Source organism: Lolium perenne, chromosome 1 (assembly GCF_019359855.2).
Source record: "Lolium perenne isolate Kyuss_39 chromosome 1, Kyuss_2.0, whole genome shotgun sequence".
Classification (NCBI taxonomy): Eukaryota; Viridiplantae; Streptophyta; class Magnoliopsida; order Poales; family Poaceae; genus Lolium; species Lolium perenne.
In genome coordinates, this window is record NC_067244.2 from 6,515,529 (window position 1) to 6,539,473 (window position 23,945).

Here is a 23,945-nt window from a genome sequence, read left to right on the forward strand (position 1 = left end):
AAATCCCGTCTTCTTTATGCGTTTGGTGTAGACGATGGTGATGTGATGATGAAGTGGAAGGCAGTACGGTACGTCCATCGCCCCAGTGATTTTTACCCGTACTCTCCAGCGTGCCGATGTCCAGTGATGAAGATGCCTGGCCTCGTCACTAGTAGGAAAAAGGCTATAGGAGCAAGCTTATTGGCGGCGGACACTCTTAAACGCACGCCGACCGCACCCATCCCTGCCCACACCACGCCTAGCCGTCGCCATTAAATGGGCCGCCGTGTCATCGTTGTTGTTGTCGATCGCCGCGCGGGTACTCCCCCCCCCCCCCCCCCCCCCACCCCACACACACACACACATGCACACACCTCCACCCGGTATGAATTGTGCCCTTAACTTGCTCGACAAAATGCAGGTGATGATTGAGATGCTGGTGTGATTGAGATGCTGGTGACGAAATGCTGGAGTTTATAGTGTGTATATATATGAGTTGCTGAGGTTTTGCCAAAATATTGATTAATTTCCATTTTGGCAAATTTCTGACAACTTTGTATGTCTCATTTTTAGCAAAGGTCATGCCAAAATTTTCCGATAACTTTGCTGTTACTAACTAGTATATGAATTTTAATTTTAGTTTGAAGATGTTGGGAGACCACAACGACAAGGCGACGTGTTGTAACTCTTTAAGAATGGAAAGTGCAGTATGTACTTGAGAAGTTGGAAAATGAGGGTGCGAAAAATGATGGATAAGGTTGATGATTACTCCAAGGTCCACAAGGCATATCCCACAATTACGGAGCAGGAGTGAGAAACATTCAAGAATAATTGCGCTAGAAAGGAGGACAAGGAATTGCAGCAGTGGGGTTTCGACATGCGTCGCATGAACATAGGTTCCATCACTCTCAGAAGTCGTGGGTACGACGGCAAGAGGCCGAGGTGGGAAAAGGAGGATGCTAATCCTTTAATGGGTGCCAAAATCAAGCCCTGGGCAGAATTCGAGGACCGGCGATAACGTGAGGATGCTAAGCTCAGTGCCATCGAGACGAAAAGACCGGGGAATATGTAACAGGCAAGAAGACAGAGAAATTAATTGTTCAACTGTTAATTTATATATCGGTAGCTTTTAATCAAGTCGATTACATTCTAATAGTTACATTTCTAAAGTTTCCATATGTTTTTTTTGCAGGGTAAGCAAAATCAGCTGGAATGTGAAACCTCCTCCGATGGATCGGCCCCTGGGACCAACTAGAATCCCATCGTGATGACTACAAGAATGTAATGCATCCTAGATTAATCAAAAATAGATTTTGTAACATTTGACCAAGTAGTATGTAAGAAAACATATTATCAATACTTTCATAGTTTATATGAATCTAATGCATCCTTGTTTAGTCAAAACCATATTCTTTAACATTCGACCAAGTAGTAGTATGTAAGAAAACATATTACCAGCACCCAGGATCAGTTTTAATTTTCCGTTATATGTATTTGACGTCCCTCTGGTTTTGCCGCCATGTCTTTTTTGTTGTTTTTTTTTTGAACTGCAATAGCCATTTAATTTGGGTCAACCTTGCCAAAATATCAAAATGTCTATCAGAGGAAAATATATTTCTGTCCAAATTCTTGTGACCACTTATACAAATTTCCTAAGATTCTACACACACAAAAATGCACAGAAAACTTTTATTTCCTGTCGAATGCTCCCAGAGTGGATGGAAGTTACATGTTCCAAAGTTTGCAGTTGCAACAGATCAAATAACAGCATGTTCATATACAGCCTGGCAGAGTGAAGATCAAGGAACAGGGTGTGCAGAGCAGCAGAGATGCGCTGATGCTAACGCATGATTTTGTGCTGAAAGTATTCTGGAACCTGATTCAGAGCTTGCAACAGAACCGGGTCATACAACATGGCAACGACATTGACAGTCAGAGAGAGCACTGTTATGTCGATACATCTTTATAACATCATCATGAGTGCTCCTCTAAAGGCATCTAAAATCTATACATTCATCATCATCATCATCGCCTCTCCACCATCCAAGTACAGTATAGTCAGTACTCTCATGTCATCCGTACAGAGAAAACATGTAGGTGAGGAAGAAGTCATCGGCTAGCTAGACAAGGGTGGAGTTGGGAGGTGTGATGCCCATCATCCTGTAGTAGGCCTTCTCAGCATCCGCCAACCTCGTCTGAAATGTGCCCCACTCCTTCCGGCACCGCGCCCTCACCCCTTCCCATGCCGGCCTCCCGTGCTCCGCCATGCCCTGCCAATTGATCGCACATGTTAACAAATGCTTTTTTGCACGCTGTAAGACCTGGCAAGCAGAGTTTCAGAAGTGAATGATGACTAATTACCTGGTTCCCAAGAGAAGGAACCACCAGGTGGGTGATCCACTGAGAATCGACCACCCCGATCTTCTCGTGAGCAGGCTGTGATTGAGGAGCACAACTCAGATAAAGATGTCCAGAAGGGCATGATTGCGAGATAGCTAGGATGGTGAAATTTCAAAACCGATTTGAAGAGAGAAATGTATACCTCTACGCATTTCCTGAGGGCAAAGTCGAGGCCCCAACCATGAACCAAGTCATTCTGTGTATCCAGGAGCAGCACCAATGAATAAAGATAGAAAAAGGTTAACACGGGCGCTAACCAATGACATTTTCATACCTGAATCATATGCCATACACATCGCCACGCGTGTCTTGAGAAGACAGGAGCCATGATTTCAACAAACCTGTTTTACATCAAAGTGATTAGCTACAACGAAGAATCAGTTAGTTCTCTCTGCAATAGTAGATGCCGCAGGTTGACAATCATATAATAGGAAGGCTCCGTAAGCATAAGTAGGTAAACAGGATAAGAAGCAAACATACGCAGCACAAGGTGGAAGATGAGGGTCAGAGCACCACCCTGGCCTTTCCTCTGTCACCCTACAACAACACAAGTTACTGCATCAGAAAAAAGAAAAATATTCAACAGCTTTTTTATTTGCTTCAGATTAGAACTACTCCACTCACTTGTGGACCTCTCGGTCACCTCTTCTTTTGGTCATCTGCCATGTTAGTCCCCGGTCAGGCTCTAAACCAGGCTGGGAGATATCCAGACCATATTTCTTAACAAGTCTGATGTACCTGCAATCCAACAACAATATGTATATGTCAGTTAATCATATCAAGAAGCATTGAATGGAGAAGTGAAGGAAGGAAGCATACTCCTCCGCATCAAAATGATCCACCCCAAGGTCCTCATCCCAGATGAATATATACTCGTAAGCCGCCACAATATCAGGGTGCAAGAATCTTTTGGCATACCACCTACAGGTATGCATCAAAAAAACATTTAGAAGATACACATCAAACTGGAAGTACTGAAGGAGTGGACAGTACATTAGAGCACAGTAACGCACCACTTAGTTTGTTTGCTGACACTAACATGGATGGCTCGCTTTGACCACTCAAATTCCTCCCATTCGCTCACCCGACCATCATAGTGGAATAACAGGATGGCAAAATTATCAGAAAACTGCACAAATAGCAAAATAATCAGGATGGTAATCACGTGAAATGGCATATATAGATTGAATTTTCAGTTGCTATTGAAACTGGGGAAATTGGTATTTGATTGCTCAACTTGCTAGCAACATTACCTTCTTCACTGCTCTGTTTATATTTTCTTTTTGAGCATATCCAACAGTGAAAGTCACAAGGTACTTTGGTTTGAAGGGCAGATCCTGCATATTGATGATCAAATGTAAGCATACAAAGCATCAGACTTCACAAGGCTATACAGAGTTTAAGACTGTTTGGAATAATTTAAAAACCCCACCATGTGATGTTCTTAGTTTCTTACTTAATAGCAGCCAGACAGCATGAGATGGACATATTAAACATTATAATATGAACATTGATCTTAATGACACAGTTTTTTTTTGTAGGAAGGCAAACAAAACCTTGAAGAAAGAACAAGCATAAACATAAGGGATGCATTGCTTCTAAGTCTGATTACTAGTTTATAGGTTAGAATATTTTTGACGATAGTCTGTAGTAAATGACCTTACTTGGGTCGTGAAGGTACTCTGTTCTTATTTAACAATGACGAGAAGAACATGAAGAAACACATGGCACAAAAGAAAGAACAAGCATAAATATAAGGCATAAATACTTGTAAATCTGAATATATGCAAGAAAATAGAAAACACTTTGGAAATTCAAAACACTCTCATAATATCCAGTAGTAAGAAATTGAAGACCAGTTGGGTGATATGAGTATGCTGCACAAGAAAATGTACCTCACTTGGGTCTCCCCACAACCTGCGCAAATGGAAGTCAGTATCTGGCACAACAATGTCTGGTGCTAGCCGCTCTGCACCCCTGGGGTTTGTTGGGACATAAATCTATGATACATAAGAAAAATCTTTGTATTAGGGAACAGACTGTGGTGAAGGTAAACAGTGATAAGGGAAGGGTGCCCACAATATAGATGTTTAACCTGTATGCATGGATTATTCAACAAGAATGTCGTATCAAATGGATGGTATCCTAATGGTATACTTTATTATATATATATTTTTTGCTAAACTGTCTGTCCATGGCTGTCCAAACATACAAGTCATAAAACACATACCTTCAAAGTAGCGTTTGAATTTGAGTTTTGCTCAGAACTGTTCTCCTCCCTTGTATTTCTGGCAGAAGTCCAGGCATGATTCAGTAAAGCCTGCGTCGTGAGGTCAGAGCTTGTCTCGTCCCTGTATGAAACAAAGCTGGATGGAAAGTGCAGCTAGCACATTCCAAACATGCATAAGTTACTCCGTTCCGATCAATCAAAACAATGCGATTAGCTCGGTAAAAGAAGCGTCATTGTACCTTTGTGATGCTCACTGTTGGGAAGGAGATCCCAATGTAGAAGCCGAGGACCGCCCCAATGACTGTTACCATACCAATCCTCATACTTTCGTTTGTAAATCTGAGCACGCTGCATGCCACGAGAATTGAGTGGGGAAAATTTAGCTGTGGGGAAAAGTGCAGGCAGTTCATAAACGAATCAGAAGAAAGGAAAAAGGTAGAAACCTGCGACCAACAGCTGCGAGTTTCGCCATGATCCAGTACAAGAATGCAGACACGGGAGGTTCGCACTTGCAAGCGTGCGACGGCCGCTACTGATCATTCAGAGAGACCACAGACTGGTCGAGCAGCATGGCGTCATACGTCAAGAAAAACGAGAGCCTGGTAGAGAAACACAGCGCGAAATCCATGGTCAGAGACCCCGAGGATGCGCGCGGGACTGCAGAATGCATTTTAATGAAGTTTCTCATAAGTCACAGGATATGCATGATGAAATGCATGATGAAATGCATGACGACCTAATGACCAACCAGAACCTGTTGTAACGACCCAGACAACTGGCAGACGCAATTGTTCAACCTCAGAAGCATCATCAAGCAGCACAATGTATTGCAGTTAACAGGTGGCAGAAACACAGTGCGAAATCCATGGTCAGAGACCCGGAGGATTGCAACGACAAGAAGATATTATATGTAAATAAATATTCTAATGGCCTACAAGAGACCGATTTTTTGCAAATTTTCAACCTCAGAACCATCAAACATCGCAATACGTTGCTGTTAACAAGTATCAGTACTAGTTCAAATTTTAGCTGCGGATTACTCCCGCTGACCAGATACACAGGTCGATTAATTTAACTAAGACCTGGGAAGGAGTCCAAGTTCCAACTATGCTTACGGGAGGATTCAACCCCTAAACTAAAACTAGTAACAATTAAAATAATAATAATAATAATAGATAGATAGATGACGGATACATTCAACGCTAGGTGCAGTGTAAGCCAAGTCCCACCATCTTAAATTCTGGCGAAACTGCAGCCCCCAAATCCAGCCAATTCCACCTACCGAAAAGCTGGCTTTTAAAACAGAGAAAAGTATCTTTTTATTCCGTGCTTGGAAAGGTAGTGGAACAAAGCATGGAGATAAGGCAAGAAGAGGAAAGGAAATTCTTCTTGTCCGGACGGCCGGCCGGCGGCCCGCCGGAGCAGCAGCGCGATCCGACCCACTAGAATCGTCGGAGGAGAAAGGTTGATTACCTCGGGTGTGGAGGGTGTGCAGCTGGCCCGGCAGACGAGACCACCGGCCACCAAATCGAGCCCGCCGGCGCCGGTACTGACGGCCTGACTCGGAGGCGGACGGAATCCCGGCTGAATCGAGCACGAACCAAGAACAAGAAGGCAGATGCGCGGCGGCGGGTAGGCAGGAGCGGCGGAGCAGGAGGCAGCGCGTGTATATGTAGGGGGAGGGAGGAGGCGGGTGGTGGGAGAGGAAGTCGTGGGCGCGGGCGCGCGGCAACGGCGAGGGACGGCGAGAGTCCAACCGCACGAACAACAAACTGCCGGAAGCAAAGAGAAGAAGAAAGATTCAGTGTTCCCTCCAACTCCAAGCGAGCGAGACGCCGGTTCCATCTCGCGTGGTGGCGCGCGTCCCTTCCGACCGATCTCGACGGACGGCCAGGATGCGTCTATGGAGATGATGCGCTGGCGGAGGAGGACCAGCGGCCCGCCCGTCCGTGTAGGGCGTGCACCAACCTCCGTTTGCTTGGTTGTTTTTCCAGCTGCTGCAACAGAAAAGGGCAGCGCTGAGCGTCCCCCGGGGGATCATCGCCAGCCCTTAGATGCTAGCGACAGCGATCGTCTGATTAGAGAGTCACCGCTCCGACGCAGAAAAAAAAAAAGAAAAGCACGTAATCTCAGTCCCGCACGATCCTAGCACCACATGGAGATGTCAAGTCCCTGCAGTACCACCGCCCGTCGGCAGCACCGCCGCCCGGTCCGGCAGCACCGTCACCGCCGCCGGCCTCCTTGTAGCAGTTGCCGCTGCCTTTTGTAGCAAGCGCCTCCGCCCTTTGTAGCGGACGCCGACGCCTACTGTAGCACATGCCGTCGCCTCCCAGCCCTCGATGCAGCAGCGGCCATGGCCATGGCGGATGGGCCTGTAGCAGCGTCTGTCGCCCATCGCAGCAAGTCCGGCTGCCCGTGGCAGCAACGCGAGGTGACCAAAGTAGCAATTCCCGGATCGACCGGCAGCAGGCCACCATCGACTTGCAGCAGAGGACGGGGACATGGATGACGGCTGTAGCAGCGTCGGCCGCCCGTGGCAGCAACGCCGCCTCGCGATTCTAGCAGCGCCGTCGCCTGGGGCTTGTAGCAGCCCCGCATGTGGCATGTAGCGGCCCCGCCGGTCGCTTGTAGCAGCGCGGCCCGGGGCATGTAGCAGCGCGGCCGAAGGCATGTAGCAGCGCCGCTGGGACCATATAGGCGGCGCTCGGGATGGAGGCGTAAAGGAGTGAGTCCACGCCGGCCGGCGACCTCCCCTGGCTCTACCATGGGGGCAGAGCATCTAGGTGTTTGGAGCCGCGGTGGGACGAGCGGCGGCGCTTCGTGGGGGCCGTGGGGGGCGGCAGCGCTGTGCGCGGGCGCGCAGGGCGGCGCTTCGTGGAGTCGCTCGGCGGCATTGCGTGGGGTGCGGTCATGGCCTGTATGCCCGTGAGGATGACAGAGGAAGAGCAGTTGTGAGGGGATAAGGTTGTGGTGGGTCCCATCGCTGTCACCATCGTGGAGGACACGCGGCGCGTGTACGAGGCGGAGGAAAGAAACACGGGATCCCCCGGGGGATCAGTAGCTTTTCCCAACAGAAAATGGGAGCCACCAACCTAGCACGTACCGTAGCATGTTCATCAGCTTCTCCGAGACTAGGGCTCAGTTCTTTTGGCAGCTTCTCCGAGAAGCTACCCCCAAGATTTAAACCTCCCCAAATTTTGGGGGCGGCTTCTCCAGGAAGCTGGGGGAGGGCAGCTTCTTGGAAAAGCCGCCAAAAGAACTGAACCTAGAAATTGTACCTTGAAAACGATTTTGAGAGGCTTCTCGTATACGGAGGCACTTGGATATAAACGGATTGGATGGGACCGGATTCTGTGTACGCCATATCTTGTTAACAAATTTGGAGCGGATTGGGACAACGAGCATTGGATTCGAATACTGATATATGAAACCGCAGATAGGCTGCCTAAGATTAGCTTTAAATTAATAAAGCCAAGAAACTGTCATATACAGAGTGCATACAGAGCAAACACAGTTTACACTTATAGGACACAGAGAAGCAAGCAAACACGTGATAAAACTAGAACCTTCGCTTGACACGCCGTGGCCATCGTCTTATCGAACACCGACACCAGGAGAAGCAAGGTCGTATCACTGGTAATACGGGGTGGCTTTTGGACACCTCCTCCTCAAAACCGGCAAGCCCTCCTCGTGGCCCAATGGCACGAGCTCGAGCCAAAGCCATACACCAAGAGGTGAATTCGGTCATTTTCACGTATACACTTGATACCTCATTGGATGACATGCTACTTCATGCAAATACCCTGTATTCAATCAGGTACATCGATCAAGACGCAAGCTATGGAGACCAAGCCAATGGAGAGGGAGCTGAAGATGGAGAAGACGAAGCTCCAGCGCTCCAGCCGGAAGTACCGTCCCCCAGGACCGGAACTTCCACCTAGATGCCTCCTAGATGATGTCCAACGCCCAGAGAAGAGGATGCAGCCGGAACTTTCGCCTCCAAGGACCGGAACTTCCGCCCAAGTTCCGCCCTAGTTCCGAAAACAAGCTCACAGCCCCCGGGATGTTACAGTCATTTTCGGAACTAGGCCGGAAGTTGGCTGGCGGTGACCCAGCATACCACTACATGGTGTAGTACGCAAGTCGTTGACATAACAGAAGTGAAACACCGTTCCACTCATATTACATCCCTCAGAGTGGTACAACAAAAACATATGCGACTCAAAAGGCATGTCTATAGAAAGATACATAAACTGTTTACAGAAGATCAACATAGCCTCCTACTTTACAGTGAGGTAAAATTTCAAATAAGCTGCAAAAGAGCAACGCGTAGTCTATCTTATTGCTAACACTAGCTCTTGGAGATACTTGGCTTGCTATAGAACTCTAGCTAGTTAGTTGTTAGGATTAGGGAAGTGGTTCCCTTTTATTACTAGTCTAGGTTTCCATTCTAGCTGATGTAGGAGTTGACTCCACTGACTTCATTGATTGAGTTCTCCATCTTGTTGCAGTTGACTCCTTTGTCTTCGACTTCCACGGTAGTTTCTTCTTCGGTGACTTTGATCTAAGAAGGGGGTTCAAATGGGAGGGAATGAGTACGAGCATACTCAGCAAGTTCATTATATGAAATAGGTGTATCATGCACTAGCTACAGCCATAGACCAGAAAGTCATAGGCCAATGCAAGTTTTCGTAAACATTTCTTAAAAAGATTTATTTTATTCGGAAAACTATGCCAGTCAGTTTTCATAGGTTTATCAGAACTTCATGGAGTTCCTTTGTTGCCGCATTCGTAGTTCACTTCCCGGAACAGGGAGTGACAGCCACAATTTGATACACTCTGCAGAGGTGCGTTACTTTTCCCATAAGAGAACTTATCCTTGTTGCCAACCGGGCGAAATCTTTCCCGTCCACACTTCCTTGGTGTGAGGCCCAGTATAAGAACCAAGCCAATCACTGCCTTCTCCGCGACCCAGTAGACCCACCATTTTTGTAAGTCTATCCTGCTCTTTATCTATATGTAGACTGACTTAGGCATTTGTTCTCACCTATACCATTAAGGTAGACTGTTCCGAACAATTCTTATGCCCTATCCTATACACTATAGATAGACTATCCCAGACAACCCTTACAATCCATCATAGACCTTTAATAAGTCTGCCCTCTCCTATATCTATTGGTAGACTGTTTCGGACCACTGTCCTCACCTTTACCAATAGATAGACTGATCCAGGCAACCCTTATCACTAGTCCGTTGGTATGAGAGAGGGAAAATATACAGCTGTCTTCCCCAGAGCCATTATAGATCTCATGGTTAACGCGAAATGTACGGCGCTAGAATCACTAGAAGGCATTGGTGATTAGTCCTAAATAAGTAGAACCCTTGCAATCGAACCTCCACCATCAACACATACCATGGTTCCATTGCTCACCACATAGTCATATTCATAACTGTAAAGTAATGTTTTGATTTTCAATGTAGGAGTGATAAGTATAGTACTTTGCATATAATTTGATAAAAAAATAATCAAACGACATGAGCAAGTGATGAACTTGCCTTTCTTGACTGCAAGATTATGCAGGCAACAACTTCGATATGTGATAACTCCGAATTCTAAAATACCATCATCATCCGGTAAAGACAATGTTTAAAGAACTGACAAAGATGCTATAATGTTTGTATGAGATGCAATCGGCCTGAGTGTAACCTAATTTCGATGATTTATGATTGGTGAGTTGTAAACATTTCTTTAAGGTGCGTTTCACTTTTAGAATGGTTCTCAAACAAGGTTCTTATTAGGATTTGGTGATATGAATATCATAAACAAGTGATATAAGGTATCATAACAATCATACACACAAAAGAATAATGATTGCATAACATGTAAAGAGTAATTGTCAGTGTTAAGTCTTATAGTGCATGGTTGATGCTTACTTATTATATTTCAAAAGAATAACTTTTGAAGAACAGTTTAATTTAGAAATAATAAGTATTTCAAGTAAGAACTATTTGTTGTTATGGTTTGCTGGATATTTACTTCAAAATGATAACTTTTGAAGAACATGTTTAATAAAGAACAAGGGCTACTACAAATAGGAGCTATGTGCTTCTAGGGTTACTAAGTAAGATGGGTCCATATGCAGCAAGTGTTGGCATGTTTAAGCTAAACATGGTTCTACTAGGGTATGATGGTTGAGGTTGATTCCAATGGTGTGGTATTTAGGGATGGAGGTCGATGGTGTTAATATGAGAGTAGCAAGCTAGGGTTTGCACCTAAGTGCCACTAGTGGATTATATAAGGTTTATTCAAGAATGAAAACATGGAATGATCACTTCATGTGAGTTGGTTTTATTTTAGTAGATCTTGAGCATGCATTCATTTGTTTCTTATTAAGGTTATATAGGTAAAGGTGAAGTTTATATGATCACATGGGATAAACCCCTAGGGTTTTAGGACTGAAACTAATTTAGAGTGATCACGTAAAATAACGAGATCAACATTCTTGTTTATATTAGAACTAGGGTTTCGAAATTGTTTATATTGCCACCACGCGCGTCCCTTTCGACCGATCTCAACGGATGGCCAGGATGCGTCCAGGGCGATACCACCGTCATGCTGCGCTGACGGAGGAGGACCAGCGGCCCAACCCATCCTTGTAGGGCACATGCACCAACCTCCTGCTGGAACAGAAAATGCGTGCCACCACTAACACCTAGCACGTAGCATGTTCATCATCAGCCAGCTTCTACGAATAATACATAGATTTACACCTTCAAAACGATTTTTTCAGAACACACTACGACACAGACGCTCACAAACACTTCCATGCACACTCACCCGTGCCGACCTCTTCCACAGAAGCCGCGCGCGCCCGTTCCGATATTTGCGCTGCATGCCCCACCGTGGAGTTCGGTAGACACATGTTCTTCGGCTGCCACCTTGCGGCGGATGCTAATTTGGTCCCGGCTGGGCGCTTCTCCATTTGGGACCTCAGGCGGCCACCTCCCCATGTGCCCGGTGCCACTTGGCACTTGGGGGTTACGGCGACCCTCTGGTCTATATGGAAGTGCCGCAATGATCTCGTCTTCAACGGCAAGCCCTACACCTCGAGCTACGCGCTGCAGAGAGTGTGCGACGGCTGGCGGTGGCGCCTCCTGGTCGCCAACTGGGCGGCTTTGGATGTGCTACGGTCTTACATTCTTACTAGAGCCACTTGATTCTCGCGTTTTCTCTCTCCCAACTCCCATGTACGCTACCATATAGATTGGCTGCTTGCCCTCTTCGAGTAATAATAACAAGAGGTGGGGTCCCCCCTCCTCATCATCCTCGAAAAAACACCAGTGGAGTACTAGTCTTGTTACTTAGTTCAACAAGTTGAACCAAATTTATCGATGGCATCGTCATTTTAGAAAAAAACGGTTTATTTTCGAACTAAAGAAGGTAGACGGTACACTCTCGTTGTACCTCTTTGTTCTGTCCGCCGCGTGGAAACTTTCCCGTACAGACCGATGTGGCACGCCCGTCCATCCGAGATATATGCAGAGGGGGGTGTATGTAGATCGAGGTGATCATGAGCATGGTAGCATGCTTTCACCCTGCTTTGTAAATAGAAATCAGACGGTTGGAACCGATACAAAGTGACGAGGGGAACCTCTTATAAAGAATATCAAAGATACACACAAAGAAAGAACATGTAGAACCAAACTTGCCAATGATGGCAACAGAACACGGCTCAGGGATACCGAGGCTCCGCGATAACGCCCCCAAGAGGGTAATGATGTGTCGCTTCGCTGCTGTCAAGACCGACTTGAAGGGGTTCGCAGTAGAAAATAAAAATACTACCTAGCGTAATCCAAATGCACATATCTATCTAAGTGTAATGTTGTAACCGAGATGATTTCGCTGACATGTCCTTGTAGAACGAAAGCAGTCAACGTTCCGCTAGAACGTGCATGATGTAGTCGTACTCGTCGATGATGGCTCCCAAGTGCATGAGATCAATTATAGTACTGAATGGATCGTAGCGAACAAGAGGGGGGGGGGGGTGAATGGACGCTACGTCAAGTTTTAGTCTTTTTCAATTTTAGCGGTGCGGAAGGTAAAGGTGATAGCTTTAGCGATGGCGGTGTTCCTACTATGATCCTAGACAAGTGCAACAAGCGAAGGAATCAAACAAGATAGTAAGATTAAGGAGCGGGACAACCGAATGGCGCGAAGATGAGGCGAGGTTTGTTTTCCGCAGTTCCTCCCACAAAAGGGAGTACGTCTGCGTTGAGGAGGTGCTAGCCTCACACAAGAGGCTAGACGGCCACACCACGAAGGAAGGCCTCACCTTCTTCCTCAAGAGAGCTCCACGAAGGGGCTCTGTAACATCCCAAAAATTCAAAACAAAACAAATGAATTTCCCTAGTTCCAAATTTTGGAACCAACAAAAACTTTTATTAAATTAAGTGTGATACATAGTGATCTTGCTTAATTCTTGTGCTATTGCCATGATTGCTTGTTATAGTAGTTTGAAATAATCTTAAACCCTAAACCTCACCCCTCTTTTCACCATCCTAGTTAAAATAAAATAAAAGGAAATTAAATAAGAAAAAGGTATATGTGCCTATGGCTATATTTATAAATCTTTACCCTAAGCTCTTTTACTTTGTTTAGAGGTTTGGAAAACCTTCATAAACCTTACCTAGTACTTATCAAATCAAATCCAAGTGGAAACCAAAGAAAATAAAAAGAAACTAAAAATGCCATAGAGGCATATGAGAGTAAAATAGCAAATTTGTAAATTTAAGAATCTTGATCCTAAGACATGTTGTGAATGGTTGGATCACTCCTATATACCATTTCAACACTCAACAACACCATTTGGGTCAAGCCAAGTCAAAGTAAAACTCAAATGCAACATATGCATAGAGGCACATGTGACACATAGCCATAATACCCAATTCTTGTTCTATGACTTTAAACCTTGACCAAATGATGTGAAACCATCTCTAAACCTAATCTAACACTAAATTGACCCTAACCCATGCCCAAGTAAAGCAAGGGAAACAAATTACAAGAATAATGAAATTTGACATATCACCTCTTATGTGTTATGGCCATTTTTGCAAATCTTTGAACTAGACCTTTTGGAATAGGTTCAATGGTTTGGAAATGTTTCTAAACTAATAAGAATCACATTTGAGTCAAGAAAAGTCAAATCAAAAGGAGAGAAAACAAATAGGGAGAAAATCCCATTTTCCCTCACATACACATAAGGCCAATTTGGCAAATCATCACCAAAGGCCACCATTGCTTGATCTATTGCTTGTAGAATACTTATATATGATAAACAAACACAAATGCATCAAAGAAACCAGAATCAAATCCAAGAAAATCTCAAAACCAACATACATGTGATAATGGTCAAAATTGAGTTTTATGAAATGTTCCTCACTTTACCCCTCTGGTTTGGACTTTTCTTAAACCAAACTTGGTCAACCCTTGCCATGTAATCCAAGACCTTGTCAAGGTGAACAACTTTCATGTTGACCACCCATGCTAATTTTGACCAGGTTGACCAGAATAGATTTGACAAGTGGAGACTTTGAAATAAATAGAAGATAACCCCAAATTTGAATTCTCACAAACCTTCACCAAAATGAACACCACCACCACCATTCTATCACATTAAATATATAATTGAGCTCCACCAAAAAGAATTGCAAAATTCCAACATTTTCTTCATGCGGCCATTAACACAAACACCTTGCAGGCACAATTCTGAAAATGCAACACATCCTTTTAACCTCTGGATTTTTGCCTAAACCCCTTTTTATCTTTGATCATTGTTGCTCCTGTACCTCCTCTGCATCAAACCCTGCCTTTGGCACTGAGTAAAGTGGAGCTATGATCACCATTTCATCCATGCCATGTACCATGCCACCCACACAAACACTCAAACGCCCTGGTCCTCTCCTACCCATCTCACCTTGTCAGCAAGCCTGCCTACACTCCCCTGAGCATACTCGTACCAGCCCTAAGCAAAAAGACACACGCCCTTGGCCAAACGGTGCACGCCCAGTACCATGCCACGGCATGCCAGTGCATGCGGTGAGCGCGCCCAGACAACGTCCTGGACGCGCCAGTACGCCCCTCGCCTGAACGCTCTCATCCTCCTCTCCCTCTCTCACTTTGCACGCATGATCACCACACCTACAGCTACCCGCTAGACATGCTCGCTAGCTCGCGGAAGCACCGTCGCCGTCGCCATGATCAAAAGCTTGGCCGCCAGTACCGTGGCATGATAAGCATGCGCCCGAGCGATCCCATCGTCCCCTTGCTGCTCCAGCTACTCCCTGAGCATCGCCTAGCCGTCGCCTACACGACGCGCCCCCTATCTTGCCCTTTCGCGCCTCAGACCGCCATCGCCATCGTCGACCCTTCGCAGCATCCACGGCCCCCTCACCATCCTATAAAAAGAGCTCCCCCGCTCCTTCCTCCTTCACACCATCTCGATCACCTCGCTTCACCGTTTCGCCTCGACCCAACCAGCCACCAAATCATCGCCGGAGCGACTCCAATTTGAAGCCGAAGGTCGCCGGAGCCCTGAGATCGCCGCCGTCGATTCACGCCGCCCCAAGCCTCGCCACCGCCACCAGGAGCTTTCTCACCATCGACAACATCGCCTCGCACTTCGCACTGACTCGCGGGAACGCCGGCAAGCTCTCCGACCCCCTACCTCCGCCGCCAGTACGTCCTCCTCTCGCCGGAGAAGAAGACCACCCTCAGCCGTGCGATCGTCTTCTGATCCGACGGTCGACGTTGCGTACCGTTTCGGTAAGGAAAATCAGTCACTGACGCGTGTTTTTGATATAGTGCAGCAAACAAAGTAGTAACTAAAATAAAGCAAGACAAAAACAAAGTAAAGAGATTGGGAAGTGGAGACTCCCCTTGCAGCGTGTCTTGATCTCCCCGGCAACGGCGCCAGAAAAAGTTGCTTGATACGCGTACAACACGCGTCCGTTGGGAACCCCAAGAGGAAGGTGTGATGCGTACAGCGGCAAGTTTTCCCTCAGTATGAAACCAAGGTTTATCGAATCAGTTGGAGCCAAGAAACACGTTGAAGGTTGATGGCGGCGGGATGTAGTGCGGCGCAACACCAGAGATTCCGGCGCCAACGTGGAACCTGCACAACACAACCAAAGTACTTTGCCCCAACGAAACAGTGAGGTTGTCAATCTCACCGGCTTGCTGTAACAAAGGATTGGATGTATAGTGTGGATGATGATTGTTTGCAGAAAACAGTAGAACAGTATTGCAGTAGATTGTATTTCAGTAAGAGAATTGGACCGGGGTCCACAGTTCACTAGAGGTGTCTCTCCCATAAGATAAACAGCATGTTGGGTGAACAAATTACAGTTGGGCAATTGACAAATAGAGAGGGCATGACCATGCACATACATATTATGATGAGTATTGTGAGATTTAATTGGGCATTACGACAAAGTACATAGACCGCTATCCAGCATGCATCTATGCCTAAAAAGTCCACCTTCAGGTTATCATCCGAACCCCTCCGCATTAAGTTGCTAACAACAGACAATTGCATTAAGTATTGCGCGTAATGTAATCAGTGACTACATCCTTGAACATAGCACCAATGTTTTATCCCTAGTGGCAACAGCACATCCATAACCTTAGAGGTTCTTGTCACCCCTCCAGATTCACGGAGACATGAACCCACTATCGAGCATAAATACTCCCTCTTGGAGTTACTAGCATCAACTTGGCCAGAGCATCTACTAATAACGGAGAGCATGCAAGATCATAAACAACACATAGACATAACTTTGATAATCAACATAACAAGTATTCTCTATTCATCGGATCCCAACAAACGCAACATATAGAATTACAGATAGATGATCTTGATCATGTTAGGCAGCTCACAAGATCCGACAATGAAGCACAATGGGGAGAAGACAACCATCTAGCTACTGCTATGGACCCATAGTCCAGGGGTAGACTACTCACACATCACTCCGGAGGCGACCATGGCGGCGTAGAGTCCTCCGGGAGATGATTCCCCTCTCCGGCAGGGTGCCGGAGGCGATCTCCTGAATCCCCCGAGATGGGATTAGCGGCGGCGGCGTCTCAGTAAGGTTTTCCGTATCGTGGCTCTCGGTACTGGGGGTTTCGCGACGGAGGCTTTAAGTAGGCGGAAGGGCAGGTCTGGAGGCGGTACGAGGGGCCCACACCACAGGGCCGCGCGGCCAAGGGGGGGCCGCGCCGCCCTAGGGTGTGGCCACCTCGTGGCCCCACTTCGTCTCCTCTTCGGTCTTCTGGAAGCTTCGTGGCAAAATAGGACCCTGGGCGTTGATTTCGTCCAATTCCGAGAATATTTCGTTACTAGGATTTCTGAAACCAAAAACAGCAGAAAAACAGAATCGGCACTTCGGCATCTTGTTAATAGGTTAGTTCCAGAAAATGCACGAATATGACATAAAGTGTGCATAAAACATGTAGATAACATCAATAATGTGGCATGGAACATAAGAAATTATCGATACGTTGGAGACGTATTAGCATCCCCAAGCTTAGTTCTGCTCGTCCCGAGGTAAAACGATAACAAAGATAATTTCTGGAGTGACATGCCATCATAACCTTGATCATACTATTTGTAAAGCATATGTAGCGAATGCAGCGATCAAAACAATGTATATGACATGAATAAACAAGTGAATCATATAGCAAAGACTTTTCATGAATAGTACTTCAAGACAAGCATCAATAAGTCTTGCATAAGAGTTAACTCATAAAGCAATAATTCAAAGTAAAGGTGTTGAAGCAACACAAAGGAAGATTAAGTTTCAGCGGTTGCTTTCAACTTGTAACATGTATATCTCATGGATATTGTCAACATAGAGTAATATAATAAGTGCAATATGCAAGTATGTAGGAATCAATGCACAGTTCACACAAGTGTTTGCTTCTTGAGGTGGAGAGAAATAGGTGAACTGACTCAACAATGAAAGTAAAAGAATGGTCCTCCATAGAGGAAAAGCATCGATTGCTATATTTGTGCTAGAGCTTTGATTTTGAAAACATGAAACAATTTTGTCAACGGTAGTAATAAAGCATATGAGTTATGTAAATTATATCTTACAAGTTGCAAGCCTCATGCATAGTATACTAATAGTGCCCGCACCTTGTCCTAATTAGCTTGGACTACCGGATCATCGCAATACACATGTTTTAACCAAGTGTCACAATGGGGTACCTCCATGCCGCCTGTACAAAGGTCTAAGGAGAAAGCTCGCATTTTGGATTTCTCGCTTTTGATTATTCTCAACTTAGACATCCATACCAGGACAACATGGACAACAGATAATGGACTCCTCTTTTATGCATAAGCATGTAATAACAATTAATAATTTTCTCATATGAGATTGAGGATTTTGTCCAAAACTGAAACTTCCACCATGGATCATGGCTTTAGTTAGCGGCCCAATGTTCTTCTCTAACAATATGCATGCTTAACCATAAGGTGGTAGATCGCTCTTGCTTCAGACAAGACGAACATGCATAGCAACTCACATGATATTCAACAAAGAATAGTTGATGGCGTCCCCAGAAACATGGTTATCGCACAACAAGCAACTTAATAAGAGATAAAGTGCATAAGTACATATTCAATACCACAATAGTTTTTAAGCTATTTGTCCCATGAGCTATATATTGTAAGGTGAATGATGGAATTTTAAAGGTAGCACTCAAGCAATTTACTTTGGAATGCCAGAGAAATACCATGTAGTAGGTAGGTATGGTGGACACAAATTGCATAGTGGTTGGCTCAAGTATTTTGGATGCATGAGAAGTATTCCCTCTCGATACAAGGTTTAGGCTAGCAAGGCTTATTTGAAACAAACACAAGGATGAACCGGTGCAGCAAAACTCACATAAAAGACACATTGTAAACATTATAAGACTCTACACCGTCTTCCTTGTTGTTCAAACTCAATACTAGAAATTATCTAGACCTTAGAGAGACCAAATATGCAAACCAAATTTTAGCATGCTCTATGTATTTCTTCATTAATGGGTGCAAAGTATATGATGCAAGAGCTTAAACATGAGCACAATAATTGCCAAGTATCACATTACCCAAGACATTATAGCAATTACTACATGTATCATTTTCCAATTCCAACCATATAACAATTTAACGAAGAAAAAAAACTTCGCCATGAATACTATGAGTAGAGCCTAAGGACATACTTGTCCATATGCTACAGCGGAGCGTGTCTCTCTCCCATAAAGTGAATGCTAGGATCCATTTTATTCAAACAAAACAAAAACAAAAACAAACCGACGCTCCAAGCAAAGCACATAAGATGTGACGGAATAAAAATATAGTTTCAGGGGAGGAACCTGATAATGTTGTCGATGAAGAAGGGGATGCCTTGGGCATCCCCAAGCTTAGACGCTTGAGTCTTCTTAGAATATGCAGGGGTGAACCACCGGGGCATCCCCAAGCTTAGAGCTTTCACTCTCCTTGATCATATTGCATCATACTCCTCTCTTGATCCTTGAAAACTTCCTCCACACCAAACTTAGAACAACTCATTAGAGGGTTAGTGCACAATAAAAATTAACATGTTCAGAGGTGACATAATCATTCTTAACACTTCTGGATATTGCATAAAGCTACTGGATATTAATGGATCAAAGAAATTCATCCAACATAGCAAAAGAGGCAATGCGAAATAAAAGGCAGAATCTGTCAAAACCGAACAGTTCGTATTGACGAATTTTAAAATGGCACCAGACTTGCTCAAAGGAAAATGCCCAAATTGAATGAAAGTTGCGTACATATCTGAGGATCACGCACGTAAATTGGCATATTTTTCTGAGCTACCTACAGAGAGGCAGGTCGGAATTCGTGACAGCAAAGAAATCTGAAACTGCGCAGTAATCCAAATCTAGTATGAACTTTTCTATCAAAGACTTTACTTGGCACAATAAAACACTAAACTAAGATAAGGAGAGGTTGCTACAGTAGTAAACAACTTCCAAGACACAAAATAAATAGAAAGTACTGTAGTAAAATAACACTTGGGTTATCTCCCAAGAAGTTCTTTCTTTATAGCCATTAAGATGGGCTCAGCAGTTTTAATGATGCACTCGCAAGAAATAGTATTTGAAGCAAAAGAGAGCATCAAGAGGCAAATTCAAAACACATTTAAGTCTAAAATGCTTCCTATGTATAGGAATCTTGTAAATAAACAAGTTCATGAAGAGCAAAGTAACAAGCATAGGAAGATAAAACAAGTGTAGCTTCAAAAATTTCAGCACATAGAGAGGTGTTTTAGTAACATGAAAATTTCTACAACCATATTTTCCTCTCTCATAATAATTTTCAGTAGCATCATGAGCAAACTCAACAATGTAACTATCACATAAAGCATTCTTATCATGAGTCTCATGCATAAAATTATTACTCTCCACGTAAGCATAATCAATTTTATTAGTTGTAGTGGGAGCAAATTCAACAAAGTGGCTATCATCATATATAGGAGGCATATTGTAATCATGAAAGAAAATTTTCTCCTCAATGCTTGGGGGACTAAAAAGATCATGTTCATCAGAGCCAGCTTCCCCAAGCTTTGAATTTTCCATAGCATTAGCAACAATGGTGTTCAAAGCATCCATAGTAATAACATTCCCATTAGCATGCATATAAAGTTCCATGGGTTTTTTAATTCTCTCTTCAAACACATCATGTCCTAATTCAAGATAAAGTTCATAAATATCTCTCATATTTTTGTTGTTTTCCATTATGCTTAACTAGTGAAATAAAAACATGCATGATATTATAAAGTAAAACAAGTAACTAATTTTTTTGTGTTTTTGATATAGTGCAGCAAACAAAGTAGTAACTAAAATAAAGCAAGACAAAAACAAAGTAAAGAGATTGGGAAGTGGAGACTCCCCTTGCAGCGTGTCTTGATCTCCCCGGCAACGGCGCCAGAAAAAGTTGCTTGATACGCGTACAACACGCGTCCGTTGGGAACCCCAAGAGGAAGGTGTGATGCGTACAGCGGCAAGTTTTCCCTCAGTATGAAACCAAGGTTTATCGAACTAGTAGGAGCCAAGAAGCACGTTGAAGGTTGATGGCGGCGGGATGTAGTGCGGCGCAACACCAGAGATTCCGGCGCCAACGTGGAACCTGCACAACACAACCAAAGTACTTTGCCCCAACGAAACAGTGAGGTTGTCAATCTCACCGGCTTGCTGTAACAAAGGATTAGATGTATAGTGTGGATGATGACTGTTTGCAGAAAACAGTAGAACAGTATTGCAGTAGATTGTATTTCAGTAAGAGAATTGGACCGGGGTCCACAGTTCACTAGAGGTGTCTCTCCCATAAGATAAACAGCATGTTGGGTGAACAAATTACAGTTGGGCAATTGACAAATAGAGAGGGCATGACCATGCACATACATATTATGATGAGTATTGTGAGATTTAATTGGGCATTACGACAAAGTACATAGACCGCTATCCAAAGCATGCATCTATGCCTAAAAAGTCCACCTTCAAAGTTATCATCCGAACCCCCTCCAAAGATTAAGTTGCTAACAACAGACAATTGCATTAAGTATTGCGCGTAATGTAATCAGTGACTACATACTTGAACATAGCACCAATGTTTTATCCCTAGTGGCAACAGCACATCCATAACCTTAGAGGTTCTTGTCACCCCTCCAGATTCACGGAGACATGAACCCACTATCGAGCATAAATACTCCCTCTTGGAGTTACTAGCATCAACTTGGCCAGAGCATCTACTAATAACGGAGAGCATGCAAGATCATAAACAACACATAGACATAACTTTGATAATCAACATAACAAGTATTCTCTATTCATCGGATCCCAACAAACGCAACATATAGAATTACAGATAGATGATCTTGATCATGTTAGGCAGCTCACAAGATCCGACAATGAAGCACAATGGGGAGAAGACAACCATCTAGCTACTGCTATGGACCCATAGTCCAGGGGTAGACTACTCACACATCACTCCGGAGGCGACCATGGCGGCGTAGAGTCCTCCGGGAGATGATTCCCCTCTCCGGCAGGGTGCCAGAGGCGATCTCCTGAATCCCCCGAGATGGGATTGGCGGCGGCGGCGTCTCAGTAAGGTTTTCCGTATCGTGGCTCTCGGTACTGGGGGTTTCGCGACGGAGGCTTTAAGTAGGCGGAAGGGCAGGTCAGGAGGCGGCACGAGGGGCCCACACCACAGGGCCGCGCGGCCAAGGGGGGGGGGCGCGCCGCCCTAGGGTGTGGCCACCTCGTGGCCCCACTTCGTCTCCTCTTCGGTCTTCTGGAAGCTTCGTGGCAAAATAGGACCCTGGGCGTTGATTTCGTCCAATTCCGAGAATATTTCGTTACTAGGATTTCGAAACCAAAAACAGCAGAAACAAAGAATCGGCACTTCAGCATCTTGTTAATAGGTTAGTTCCAGAAAATGCACGAATATGACATAAAGTGTGCATAAAACATGTAGGTAACATTAATAATGTGGCATGGAACATAAGAAATTATCGATACGTTGGAGACGTATCAATGTACTACCCAAGCCCTGTGCAGTTCCCGGGTTGACGGTTTGTTTTCACCGGGAGGCCAAGCTCATGGGGAGAGGTGCCTATACTAGAGTATGTAAATGAAAGGTTAGGATTGGTAGTTCGCAGATCACGTACGATAAATCGGGAGCCGATTACCCCGACAAACTATTGCAATTGTTGTGGCGCAAGTGTACAACCTCTGCAGAGTTTAACCTATTCGAATAGCCGCGTCCGCGGTTATGGATAGTTGGAAAGGCCATACTGTTCCGTCATCAGAAATTTTCTAAAAAATATGAATGGTGACTTGTGACTTGAATTGAAAGGTGACTTTGACTTTGAATCACAACTGAGTTGTGGGAATGACACTAATGTTCCCACTTGAGTGAGTTAAATGAAGAGGTTTTGATTATTAAAGTGTTTATGAAATAAAACTGGCTTTATGCAAATGAAACTAGAGCTTAGAACCCCCTTACTAAAGTTGATAGTAGTTTACCTTAGTATTAGTTTGCGAGTACTTTAAAGTACTCATGGCAGTGTCCCTGGCTATTCAAATGGCCAGACTATGAAGACGAGTACCAGAACCCGGAAGAAGGACAGCAGGACGTCTACGACAACTAGGATCACTCCTGATGTCAACAGTTGCCTGTGGAATAGATGGACTACTACTACGCTATTTCGCTTCCGCTATGTGTTATGTAATGGATCAATAGAACTTCTATTATTGTAATGAGACTGGATCATGTGATCCTTTATTTGTAAGACGATTATGTGTTGTAATAAATGATGTGTTGTGATATCAATCTATTATGTCTCGCAAAAACAATATTCCTGGGAGTGCGAGGAATGGCATAATAGGCATCTGGACTTAAAAATCCGGGTGTTGACAAGTTGTTATCAGAGCCATTGTTGACCTTAGGAGACCCCAGTTAGAATGGACGTCTGAAAAATTTAGTTTCAAACCAAATGAAGTGACTATTTAAGAAAACTTATTCTCCCTCTTATCCTTGAGATCTTCTTCAAAAAAGTTATGCTCTATTCTTCTTATACTACTACATAAAATTTTGACACACTTCTCTAACTTACTCATCATAATTCTTCACAGATGGAGTACACCTGCAAGTCTTATCAGCTTGGCCATGGAGGAAACCTCATGTTCGAGAAGGATTTGAAACAACTGGTTGAGTATTTAGGACGCCTGTATCCCGAGTTCTTCGGAATACCCCTCAACAATCCATTAGGAGGACCACCTCGGTGGGAAGTTACTACAGATCTGAGAGGAAAGCTTGGAGCCCCAATATGGGAAACCATATGGTTTTCTGTAACGGGAAGCACTTGGAAGGAAGGACTAGTCAGAGCGATGCAAGAAGCAATTGCCCGTCTGTGCGGACAGAATATAAACAAGCTCGAGAATACCCGCTTCATTTACTACCCAGGACATGACACCATGGGAAGACCAATAATCAAGCCCCCACACCCGGAGATGAACCACTATGTTGCATACCTCGACTACATGCTGTACAAGACCCGCAAGGAGTTGGACAACGCCCTCGCCTTTCGCCAAGCACATTACCCGTGTAGACGAAGCATTCCCCCCTGAAGAGTAGTTTCATTTAAGGCACTTTCGTATGTGTGAGTTGTATCGGGATCCCCTTGTATCGTAGAGCGATGAATGGTTCTTCAAACCAACGGTGTTTAGATTTGTAATGTATGATGCTTG

At 44.6% G+C, this 23,945-nt stretch overlaps 1 protein-coding gene across 1 annotated transcript; it reads right to left on the minus strand.

Moving 5' to 3' along the window:
• Positions 1 to 1,830: 1,830 nt before the first annotated feature.
• Positions 1,831 to 6,405, minus strand: LOC127342168 (uncharacterized). Its single transcript, XM_051368121.2, has 14 exons — positions 6,083 to 6,405; positions 5,053 to 5,208; positions 4,849 to 4,957; positions 4,610 to 4,762; positions 4,275 to 4,379; positions 3,633 to 3,716; positions 3,393 to 3,508; positions 3,199 to 3,300; positions 3,004 to 3,117; positions 2,860 to 2,916; positions 2,654 to 2,720; positions 2,522 to 2,575; positions 2,341 to 2,415; positions 1,831 to 2,249 (listed from the first exon to the last, which is right to left on the minus strand). Exons 2-14 carry the CDS (start codon positions 5,079 to 5,081, stop codon positions 2,100 to 2,102), a joined length of 1,215 nt encoding a protein of 404 aa, XP_051224081.1. The 5' UTR covers positions 5,082 to 5,208; positions 6,083 to 6,405; the 3' UTR covers positions 1,831 to 2,099.
• Between the last annotated feature and the right edge of the window lie 17,540 nt (positions 6,406 to 23,945).

Bases quoted from the DNA above. Each gene is read 5' to 3' on its own strand.
- LOC127342168 (XM_051368121.2), bottom strand. From the start codon at position 5,081: ATGGCGAAACTCGCAGCTGTTGGTCGCAG. The intron at 3,717-4,274 runs GTACATTTTCTT...ATCAATATGCAG, and splicing joins TGTGGGGAGACCCAAGTGAG to GATCTGCCCTTCAAACCAAA. The intron at 3,301-3,392 runs GTGCGTTACTGT...GCATACCTGTAG, and splicing joins GTCAGCAAACAAACTAAGTG to GTGGTATGCCAAAAGATTCT.